The 12322-nt window shown below is 30.9% G+C and overlaps 1 protein-coding gene and 1 long non-coding RNA gene across 2 annotated transcripts; both read right to left on the minus strand.

Annotated features, from left to right (window-relative positions):
• Positions 1-145: 145 nt before the first annotated feature.
• On the minus strand, positions 146-3372 carry LOC104117720 (remorin-like). The gene is made up of 5 exons (XM_009628806.4): positions 3079-3372; positions 2637-2687; positions 2173-2260; positions 1484-1565; positions 146-600 (listed from the first exon to the last, which is right to left on the minus strand). Exons 1-5 carry the CDS (start codon positions 3254-3256, stop codon positions 403-405), a joined length of 597 nt encoding a protein of 198 aa, XP_009627101.1. The 5' UTR covers positions 3257-3372; the 3' UTR covers positions 146-402.
• Positions 3373-7664: 4292 nt separating this feature from the next.
• Positions 7665-11110, minus strand: LOC138896965 (uncharacterized). Its single transcript, XR_011410624.1, has 2 exons — positions 10788-11110; positions 7665-8249 (listed from the first exon to the last, which is right to left on the minus strand). It is a non-coding gene; the product is annotated as an uncharacterized lncRNA (long non-coding RNA).
• Positions 11111-12322: the final 1212 nt, after the last annotated feature.

Genomic DNA, 12322 nt, shown 5'->3' on the forward strand with positions numbered 1-12322 from the left:
GATTTTTTTATCCTTAACTAGAGGTCTCATATTGAGACTTGAGAATAAAAAAATCATTGGTTGAGAGCTTTTCCCCCTTTAATGTGCTTTATGTGGCACGAATGCAGATTAGTCACGGCCTCAGAGCGGATATCGGACACCGAAGTGAGAAACAAAAAGTAACATGAAAAATTGAACCAACTTAACAGAAATTCTGAGTTTTTGTTCATAACACATGATTGTTCTATCAAAAATATAATCAAGTACTTGCTCTATACACAAAAGGATCAATCATTAAGCAATTATACCCAACCAACTCAAAGAAATAAAACTAGAAATATCATGGTAACAAATAAGGAGAAAAAGAAAAACAGAATGCAGAGTCTGCATATGATTGTTTTTGAGATATTTGATAAAAAAAATTTAGCGGCCAAAGCAACCCAAGAACTTTTTGGGAATTCCAGTAACATGAAATTTTGCAGCAGTTTCCTCTACTTTTAGAAAATCTTGGCCTCGATTTGCTTCAATTAGTGCCCTCTTTTCTTCTGCTTCCCTGTGAATTACAGCCATCTTGTTCTTCATCTTCTCTTCATATTCTGCCTTCTTCCTCTCAAATTCTTCCTGCTCAGTTAGAGGTACATGAGAAGCATATATATGACCAGAATTCAGGGGTGTCAAATGGGCGGGTTGAGTCGATTTTGGACGGGTCAAAATGAGTTGAGTCAATAAATTAGCGTGCCAATTTTCTCGCCCAAAAATTACTTGGGTTGAAATAGGCTGGGTTAAGATGAACTAAAATTCGGATCATAACCCAACCCGCCAAACTCTTACCAAACTTTAGTTAATATGTATTATTTTCTTATTAATTATATAATTACTAAATAAGACTTTTCTTCTTTTGTTATGATTATATATAACATATCAAACGAAAAAGAATTATTTCTAAAATATTTTGGCAAAGTTCAATTTGGTTTAAAAATCAGCCCAACTTTAAATGGGTTAGAGATGAGTTGAGTCAAGATGAACTGAGTTTAATAAATGGACGGATTAATAATCAACTCAACCTTGGGCGGGTTTGGCGGGTCATTTGGCCATGAGCCAAATTTGACAGCCCTAACAAGAATTTAAAAGAATTGAATTTTTAGGTTGTCTACATCACACCTCATTGTGGTGCGGCCCTTCCCCAAGCCCTGCGTGAACGCAAAATGCTTCGTGTACCGGGCTACCCTTTTGAATTTTACTTTTCCAGATACATCCCCTATCATGAAAAGTAGTCTAGGAAATCATAAAAATGTGATCTTGAACTAAACTAGCAAGAGTAATTTCTTTCATATATTAGTAAACTAGCAAAAGTAATTCTTATCCCTAACTCATTTAGCTATTAAAAGTGGAAACAATAGGAAGTTGCATGCTTGATCAGAAAATGACACCAGGGTAAAAAAAAAAAAAAACTCAAAAAGTGACAGCAGTTAAATGATATGTACTAAGTAAATCAAAATTTCACCTCAATTTGTTTCAGCTCAAATTCTATAGTTGCCTTCTTAGAGCTCTCCCAAGCTCCAACAGCAGACAACTTTTTAAATGCCCTGATATTTGTTGAAAATGATGACTATTATCAACAATCCAAAATAAAAACCTTACATGAAAATTGATATCAACAGATAAACAGTGAAAATACATAATGGGAGAGTCTAGGCGAATTCCGCATCGACAAACACATAAGAGATGCTGGGAATATAAGTAAACAAACCTTAGATTTTAGTGACGTATTTTAAAGTCATGTGACCTATGCCCAAAACGGACAATATCGTGGGATAAAGTGTTATACATACATATATAGGTGTTGCTAATTCCTGTGGATTGTCATCCTTTATTCTAAATAAGCATTTCATTGAACATTGTGATATTTCTGTGTCAATTTTTATTTCCTAAAACAATTTTCCCATGTCCTAGCTGAAATAAAATTGCAGGACCATAGACTAGTACAGAATGCAAATAATTCCAAGAAAGTTGGATTTAACAGCATTGAAGGCACATTCAGTTCATTTTGTGTTCACCTAACAAATAAAAAAGTACGCTTATTTTCTCTTATCATTTTTTTTTTCCTGTTGATATTGATTGCCAAAATGAATAAATAAAATACATGAATAAAAAGGAATAGAGTTGGAAAAATCAGGAGGGAAAATCATATACTTGTTATCAGCCTTTGTTTTTTCATTGTCTTCCCATGCCTTGATCAAAGCCAATCTTTTCTCTGATTCAACTTTCATAAGGGCAGCATCTAAACAACCAAAAATACCATATAATTATAAAAACCAACATTCCTTTCAAAAGTGAAATAAAGAAAGTTACTCAATGGGGAATAGGAATATTAAACTAAAAGATTTTGAGAACAGCCTTTAAAAATTTTACAAAATTAAGTCCTTTACACTATAGTTTTTCAATTAGTGGTACCTTTCAAGGTTTCACTTCACCGCCTTATTTTTCTTTTTTCTAAAAGCTTATTCTTAATAATTCCCTTAATCAAGACAGTTTCCAAAATGTTCTCATTTTGGAAATGGTTCTCAAAAGTACCCCATAAATTATAAATGAATAATAATAATAATAATAATAAAGGCAAATTAATTAGACAAAACTAAATTAAAAAAAAAAATTACCTCTGTCCTTGGAACCCCCTGTACTTCTCTGAATCCCAGAATCTGCAGCCTCTGTCAGAAACCCAAGATTTTAACCAATCAACACTCCTTAAATTAAAATGGCAAAAAATAGTCCTAAAAACTACAATAAAAGACAGTTCGATTCACAAAATATCCCGCATTCATGTAGTGTTCGAGGAGGTATCGCACCCCTAAGAGTGTGACGTAAATAGCCTACTCTAATGCAAATATTAGTGACTGCTTCTACGGTTCGAACGAGTGACTTATAAGTCACACGATGACAACTTTAACATTGGTTCAAGACTCTCCTTACCTCTTCAAAACTACAATATACAGTGACAAACCAATAAAATACAAAAGAGAAATCTCTGATATGTAAGCAAAAAATATACACAAAATACAACAAAGAAAAAGTATTTTAAAAATGAATACTAGTATATACTTTCTGGAGCAGGAGGAGGAGGTTTAGAGGGAGAGATTTGCTCTTTATTATCCTCTATTAATGGAACAAGAGCAAGAGCATTTTCTTCAACTTCCTCTTTTAGCTCATTTTTGTGGTCATTTTCTTGAGTTTCTTTAGAAGCTATTGGAGAAACTACAAGAGTTGCTTCTTCTCCCATTGATGTTAAACTTATATGAAAATGTTGTGCTGTGTTTTTGATATAAATATACTAAGCCCAAATTTTTGAATATTCAAGAACCTCAAAGAGTCAAATGAAAATAGAGAAAACAAAAGAGAGATAAAGGAAGTAGAAAGAGAGTAGGTAGAAATAGATATATATAAAGGAAGCTGCCAAAAAAAGTTATATAGAGAACATCACAGATAGGGAAGGATTATCCTTCTCTGATGTTAATAAGAATTCTTATGAAAGTTAAACTCTTTTTTAAAATTTAAATTAGATACAGTAAGATTTTTTTTACCATACCTGTGATTACAAGTTAGTTATCATCTTTATCAGTTTACGTATTTATGCTTATCAAATATTTAAAATATACAAATATTTTTACATAAGTAAACTCTTTTTCAAAAGAACAGTTTGGGAATGTATATGCACCTTAATTTGATTTCTTACACGAATCATAATGGTTCCTATTAATTATTTTATACAGTTATATATATGATAAACCTATGACCAGAGTACGTTAAACTGAACTCATAACTTTTGACACGAAGTATAAATTATATATAAAAGTTTATTAAATCTTAATAAATATTAGATTTGAACTTATAATTTTAACAATATAATAAATGTAATGCTGGAAATCTTGTGATTGAATTAAAATAATCAAGGAATGGTTGTGGTATGTTGAACAACCAAAATCTTGTAGTCCAAGGTAAAAAATATAACGATAACATTCAAAAGCAACTGTAAATGAATAGAACCGATTTAATTACGTATGAATTTTAAATTACAAGTAATTACACCAAATTTTGTACACGGTACTCAACGCACAAGTCACAACCATTTTACGTCACACTAATGAGTAATTAAAATACTAAATTTTTTTTTTCGTCTGTCCAATTTTTAGCGGATAGAATTATTTGATATTTATGCTGACAGAAGGTAAGAAATACTTCATAAAATTAATCGAGATTAGCTGGTCCGAACACCACGATTATAAATAAAAAAAAGTAAATTAAAAAGAACATGAACATTCTTCTCAAGATCAAGTTGAATGATTGAATTATCTATTCTCCAATAATGCATATCTTAGTTGATACTCCCTCCGTTTACTTTTACTTGACATATATACTAAAAATATATTTTTATTTTTACTTATCACTTTACGTATATCAAGAGAAGACAAATTTATTTCTTCCTATTTTACCCTTAATTGATTAACCAACATTTCTTGAATAAATAATGGTCAATTGTAACTTTCCAATGCTCAATATTAGAATTTACGGAGAACTCTTCATTATCCCTAATCGTTAAACACAAAAGTCCACTAAAATCATCTTTTATTCTCTTGTTCTTTGGAGTATTTTTTTTCTTCAGAAATTATTTGAGAATTTGGGTTCAATTATTGAGTATCAATTAATAGGGTTATTGTGGTAAAACTATCATGTCAATCATTGTTTTTTAAGAGACGTGAAAAATCAAAACATGTCAAGTAAAAGTGAATGGAGGGAGTATTAGTCATCAATTAAATTTTCCAGGTATTGAAATAAGTAGGAGTAATTAATTGTAAAAGTTAGTGATGCTGATGGATTTCTATCTTCATATTGCTTTCCTTGTTTTGCCAATTGTAAAGCATCAGTGTCTATGAGTTCGTGATTCCTGACACATAAGGCAATCGTGCTTTATTATCTAAAGTTGACAAGTAATTAATCTTTATTAATTCTTTTGGGACAATATTATATTTAAGGTTTTATAGTTCAACTGTTACGAGTAGTACTATTTATACAATACTGACAGTTGTGAAAGTTAGTACTTTTTATAACGTAATATGCTTAAGATAAGGCCAACACCCTAATTGATGACGAGTGATTCTTTTAATGTGATAACCTCATTAGCAAATATTTAGGTGGTGTTTAGATTTTATTTTGGTACAGTTTTTTGAAAAGATCTTTTTAAAAAAAGAAGAAAAAAGGTACTCCCTCCGTCTCTAACGATTGTATTTTTCTTTTACTCGCAAATTTAAAAAAATTATAAATAGGAGGTTTTCTTTTGACAATTTTACCGTATAATCTATCTTCATTGAATATTTATTCTATAATTGAGGAGTAGTATTCAAGAATAATTACTATTATTAAGGGTAAAGAAAAAATAATTAATTTTATCTTGAATTTTTAAAATAACAAATAATTTGAGACATCTATTTTTAAAAGTCACGACAAATAATTTGAGACGGAGAGATTATTTTCTTGGGATCAGTTTCTGGAAACTGCTTTTTTGACAATTTTTTTTTTTTTTGTGGAGTTTGCAGCACCAAGATAAAATTTAAAACCAATCAACATAAAATTTTACTTCCAAAACGTAAAAAAGTCAAATTAACAAGCCTATTTCTTACCTTACAAAGCGTAAAAAAGTCACATAAAATTTAAACCATTCAGAAAAACCTCTCACCCTAATTATAGGCTTTTCAGAATTTAATACCGACCCTTCCCATATAAAGTCACTTTTCTATAATTGTTAATTTTACTGTCGGCACTAATTTAGCGGCAAAAGTCAGATTGATTTGGAATTTGGATAGTGTTACCGTAACTGAGCCAAACGGACCAAATTCATTTGTTGTTTAACAAAACTGATTACAATTAGAAGATTTCTGACTATAACTAAATAAAGACGAAACATGTTATCCAATTGTTGCAGTGTGTTTTATTAAACTTGCTTCTATTAATGCTAATTATCAACTAACAATCAATGTCAAACCCGTGATGTTAAACCATCGATTGTAATGCTAATATATGTCAAGTTGCATATATGTTGACTAATTCACCTTATGTCAAGTTTGTTTTTGGGTTCAAACTTACCCCTATATCTAACAGAACTAACCTGGTCAATTTTTTGACTTTAACTTCGTCATGTGATATTTCCTTAACCCGCTACGTGTATTATTTGTAGTAAATAAAACCCACCCGTATCTTTAAAATACCCAACGACCCTGACCCGCTCATATATATTTGGACGGTCAGCTAAAAATAATTATATTCGCTAGTTAAATATAAAAATAAATATACATTGATTATATATAAAAATATGTATATTATACATTAATATTTTAATATATATTTTACATGATATTATTTTTAGGAAAAATTATGCGGTGTAGTTTTTCCGTCAAATTTTGCAAATCTTAACAAGTTTAACAAATATAAATTTTAATTTGCAAACATATAAATGATAATGTTCTATTTATATGACCTTCTAAAGGAGAAGCAAAGAAACATATGGAAAGAAAATTCTTTAAAACCATTAATTATATACATATCCAACTGCTTAGCACATTAATGGACTTCACTTGATATTTTCAATAGGAACTAATAGTGTTTTAATATATCACGATAGAGCTAAAATATTAGCAAAATCTGTCGTTCCATTGTCAGATTTGCTTAATAAATTCGAGATAGATCATAATTAATAGGAAAAACCACACCGTACAATTTCTCCTAAAAATAATTTCATGTAAAATATATAGTAAAGTATTAATGTATAATATACATATTTTTATATATAATTCATGTATTTTTTTAATATTTAACAAGCGAATATAATTATTTTTAGCCGACCGTTCAAATATATAGGAGCAGGTCAGGGTCATTGGGTATTTTAAAAGATACATGCGGGTTTTATTTAATACAAATAATACACGTGGCAGGTTAAAGAAATGCCACATGGCGAAGTTAAAATCAAAAAACTAACCAGGTTAGTTCGGTTAGATATAGGGGTAAGTTTGAGCCCAAAAACAAAACGTTAGGGGGATTTGCGGACCAAAAGGTTAACAGAGGATATTTTTGAGCCATTTTCAATACGTTAGGGGTATTGTTGGCCCTTTTACATATTTTCTATATCATTATACATACTCAGCGCCGGGGTTAATGGGTGCTCCAGCACCCACAAAGCTCTATGTAAATCCGCCCCTGGTTGTAGGCGAACCTACTTTAGGGGAACTTTCAGAAATGACTATCTTTTAATGAGCTTTTAACAATTCGTAGTTACATTTTATGTATTTACTTTTCGTAGCTAGTTTTGAACAATTCGTTGTATTTGAATACACTGTTCAGCTGTATTTTTTTATTTTTTATTTTTCTTTTCCTGTGTATTTGAGTGTATTCGAATACGCTGTTCAGTTGTATCCAACCTTATTTGATGTGGCAAGGTTGAACATATTCGACTGTATTTGAAGGTATTTACACTAAAAAAATGACGAAATGAAGAATACAGTCAAATTCGATCAAACTCAGGCGAAAATGCAAAATACACTATATTTAAAAAGGAAGAATACAATCAAACCAGTCGGATCTCTGGTGAAATACAAAATATCACTGTAAATACTCTGAAAAAAATGAAGAAAACATTCAAATCCTTTTAAACATTAATTGTATTTAACTAAAAGAATAAAGAACACAGTCAAATCTCCGGCAAGAATACAAAATATACCGTATTTAAAAATGAAGAATACAATCAAAACCCGTCGGATCTCCGGTAAAAATCCAAAATACACTTTGGATCTCTGACGAAAATACAAAATACACTGTATTTATACAATGATTTTCCGACGTGAAAGGTAGTGGGGAAGAAAAAGGCAGCTTCTTTTTCCGACGTGAAAAGTAGTGGTAAAGGAATAAGTCTTAGGTAAGACGAATATACTAAGATGTGAGATACAAAGAAGGAGAAGAAGCCATGGATTCAAACATCTCCGTTAGATCCAGATCCGGTGACGCTTCCAATCTTCCTCCTCCATTATTTTCGCTACCAGTAATGGATTGATCGTAACTTCGTGATTTCATATCTGGACTTGACGGCGGGTGACGACAGTGTTTAAGGGTGATTCGCGGTGAAGGGGTATACGGCGGAGGGTGGTGATATGTGGGGAAGAGAGAAAGAGGCGGCTGTTTAGTTGGGCTTCATAGAGGTCCGCCAGAGAATACGGTCGACGATGACTTCTCTGTTGCCGAGGGAGAAGAGAGGTGAAAATGAGAGAAAGATGAGGGAGAAGAGAGAAAGAGGTTTAAGAGAAAAGATTATACAGTGGAATAACTCTATGTATTTGGTATTAGTTATGATAGGTAAATTGAAAATTCATTGTAACTATGAAAAATAATTAAATTAAAAGATAGCTATAATCCGTTAATAGCTCTTAGATTTAGATTTGAATGGTAAATTTTCCTAAAATATTTCAGTTTGGCACTGGATTCAAATCGGCCCATATTTGGGATAGTTGGTTGTCTTTGGTTTCGATTACCAGAATTTGAGAAGCAATTTATGCAATTTTCATACTTTACTTGCACACCCAAAGATATTCTATCTTATATATGTTTTATGCGTCACATTACAAAGTTTAAATTTGACACCTAGTATACACCTCACCATTGCCAATAGGGGTGGAGCTGAATAATTGGCTAGAAGTTTTGTTAAATTTAGTAGCCTTGGTTCAAATTATGTATTTGTCTTAAAAATATTATTAAATTTTATACGAATTATTAATCCAGTAATCAATATCTTAAAAGAATTATAATTTTGAACTAATAAGCTTCAAATCTTAACTCGTTTTTAATTGTCAAATATTAAATAAAAAAAAGAGTTTGCACTATCTCCGCATGTTTTCGTGTAAAGAGAGATCCAAGCGTGAAAACAGAAACGATAAGGGCCAGAAAAACCTCGAGAACCAACACACGTACTCTGCTGTGGACTGCGCACCTGGGAATCATTGATACCAGCGGACCAAAATAAAAACACAGAAAAAAATGCAAAAATTTGGAGTTGCTGGTTTAGTGGAAAACATTGGTCCCCTTTTGACGCCCATTGAATAATATTTTCTTCACTTTTTCACTTGTATAAATTGCACTCTCTTCTTCTTTAATTTTGAGTGTTCAATTACTAATTCATATTTACTTCAAATGGATGTATACATTCCTGAGGAGTACGTTATTCAACGAAGACTGGAGAAACGGAATAGTGCTTCTGCTGCTGCTAATAAACTCAACAGAACATCAGAAAAAGGAAGAAATGTGTTTCAGTCCAATCAGAAAGAACGAAAAGTAGCTTCAGGGCAACAAGCACAATCTTCTTGCTTGGTACAGAATAATGACTACATTTACACAACAAACTCTGTTGGTTTTGGGGACAATGTAGTTTTCACATGCTTTTCTGCTTAATTAATTTTATTCTTGCTAGTTATTATTAAGTGTTCATTACTACTACTAATCATAACTCACTTTTCTGTTAATATAGAGTTAAGACTAGCTATTACTTCAATGTATCAGTTCCTATTTTTGTAATCAGAACACTAACTCTAGCTGCTACCTATATATGTGTTTCCAACATAATGCATGTATGTGGGATAGGAGTAATTATTATTTTACAAGAATAAACTTGTCATTATATGTATTACTTTCAAGTTCTTGAACCATAAATCAACTCTTGTGGAACAACTCCCAATCACTTACCCTGGGGAATTAAATTTATAGGACTTTTTGAACACTTAGAGCAATTTATATAAGACAAACTAGTGAATGTGTCCCTGCTTCGCACGGTTTAATAGGGAATTTAGAATGATTTTATAAATCAAGTCGTGATAGAGATAAATTTTTGTTTAATTAGAACTAAGTATGTTTTTTCGCTACTAAAAAATAATTAAAAAAAGAAAATAAAATGACAATGAGTCGACAACAAAGGAATTGATAAAAAGAAAAGATAATTTCTTTAATTTTTGGATTAAGAAACCAATAAAACTCCAGGAATTAGCATTAGTTCATACACATATGTCTTTCATGGAAAAAAACTCATTATTCAAAAATCAATTGAAGAACTAAATATACAACATGAAATTAGTATTCACAAATTTTAATTAAATTCCATACATATATCATATACAAAAATTTCATAGTCAACAACTAAACTCAATATGGGAGAAAGATCCTAAGTTTCCATGAGTATCAATGATAATTTCTTGAAAACTCTACAAATAATTTCAAATGGCTACTATTGTCATCAAGAAAAGTAAAGAACCCGAGAAGACCAATACACTTCCCCTTTCAACGAATGAATCTCTTTTTCTTTCCCACATAATTCTTCTTTTCCTTTTCCTCTCTTCTTTCAATTTTATTCATTACTTCTTTTTTCACCCCGTAGTTATTATTTCATTACAAAAATATAGATCACGTTTTTCACAAAAATCAAAATTATATTATCAACGGACTATTAAAGGAGTATAATTGGTCGAAAAGTGCATGACAAATATAGTTAAATTCTTCATACATTATTCTCCACTTGCATTTATAACAAAAGAGAAAGAGAACTTTTTTACCTTTCTAAATTACAAAAAAATTTGACCAAATTCACATCAAGGAAACATTCAATGGGTTTTTCTTTTAAATTATGCATCATTCAAAATTATATTTTTTACAGACAGAAACTATACTACTTGAAGATCAAAGGAAGAAATGAGAGGAGAGAAAACAAAAAAGGAGGAGAAAGACATTACTTTTAGAGGAGAAGCTTCATGACCATTTGAGAAGATGTAAGTCTTAGTAATGTCTAAATCACCATCTTTAGCCTTTTGTTTAAGATGAGGCCACGACTACAATGACCAATAGAAAAACTGCAAGAAAAAAAAATTAAGATAATAATTTAGGATATAAAAGAACATGGAATAAGAAATACAGAATAACAGTATACATAATTATTTCGGAAGAAACTTTTTAAAAGATCTCTTCCCATTGAAAAGGATCCATAACCGCTCCAAAAAGATGGAAAAGCCTTAACGTATAAGAATTTAAAAGGTCATAACATTATGTTGAAGCCTTAACTTACGCTGAAGCATTGTAAAACTTGGGGACACAAAAAGGTGCGAGGAAGAGTAATTTAATGATATCAATTTAAGGGCATCAAGGGTGAAAGGCATAACGGACGGAAGAAGAGAAATTACAATTAAGAGGAAGAAATTGTCTTTTGGAATGTGTGTGATTAAGATGTTAATAAAGTGCCTTTTGGAAATTTTAATTGAACACAACAAATTATAAAATGAAAGAAAATTCAAAAATTTGAGAAAAAAGAAAAATAGCATCCCTTGATTGATAAGCATGCTACGTCAGATTTCAATTGACCAGATTTATATTATATATATATATATATATATAGAGAAGTGTTAAGGTTAGTGTATAAATGACACTTTCATTGTTAATGTTTAATATTTATAACTAGGTTTTAAAAAAATCCAAACTTTTACAATTATCACAACAGCCCCAAATAGGCTCCACCCTCTAAAAAAACGAAAACTCTCCCCAACTCTCATTCCCGCTCCCAGCCCCCATTCCTCATTCCCAATTCACCAAAACCTACATTTTTCCTCTTCTTTTTTCTTCTTCTTCTTCTTCTTCTTCTTCTTCTTCTTCTGCTGTGTTCAATCTCTTCTTCTTCTTTCTTTAATCCCGACATTATTTTTTCACAAATTTTCTTCTTTGAGGTTCTTGTTTTTTGTTGAGAAAGATTGGTGAAAAAAGAACAAGAACAATTGGAGACTGACCCTTGCACCATTGAGAAATAATTGATCGTCACTGTTGATAAGTAAAGATTGATGTTTAATCTTATTTTTTTCGTCTGCAGATATCAAGTTTTCTGTGATTCTTTAAACACCCTGTGAGATGTTTAAAATATTCGATGAGATGTTTAAGACATTCTGTGAGATGTTTAAAATATCGTGATATAATTGTAGGTAGTTGTTTCAAACATCCTGAAAGTCCATTTAGGATGTTTCAAACATCCTCTCAGGATATTTCAAACATCCTTAGTATATTCTCAAGTTGTTTTAAACATCTTCTTAGAAAGTTTGAAACATCATTAGGATGTTTGCAAAAAAGTTGATTCTTTATACCAATTATTTATATATTTGTGATATTTTCAGGTATTTCATTACAAAATTGTTGATTATATTGTATTGGGAGTTGATTGTCATAGTAAATGGGTAGAGTGCTCTACCCGTTTTACCTGACGTTTGAAGAGTAAAGAGACGGTTCTAAT

This window comes from Nicotiana tomentosiformis, chromosome 8 (genome assembly GCF_000390325.3).
Source record: "Nicotiana tomentosiformis chromosome 8, ASM39032v3, whole genome shotgun sequence".
Classification (NCBI taxonomy): domain Eukaryota; kingdom Viridiplantae; phylum Streptophyta; class Magnoliopsida; order Solanales; family Solanaceae; genus Nicotiana; species Nicotiana tomentosiformis.

What these genes read in the sequence shown, in the direction of transcription:
- LOC104117720 (XM_009628806.4), bottom strand. Translation starts at nt 3,256, where the DNA reads ATGGGAGAAGAAGCAACTCTTGTAGTTTCTCCAATAGCTTCTAAAGAA. An exon ending in TCCTCCTCCTGCTCCAGAAA is followed by an intron (nt 2,688 to 3,078) that starts GTATATACTAGT and finishes GGTTTCTGACAG; the next exon opens with AGGCTGCAGATTCTGGGATT. An exon ending in TTGAGCTGAAACAAATTGAG is followed by an intron (nt 601 to 1,483) that starts GTGAAATTTTGA and finishes CTAACTGAGCAG; the next exon opens with GAAGAATTTGAGAGGAAGAA.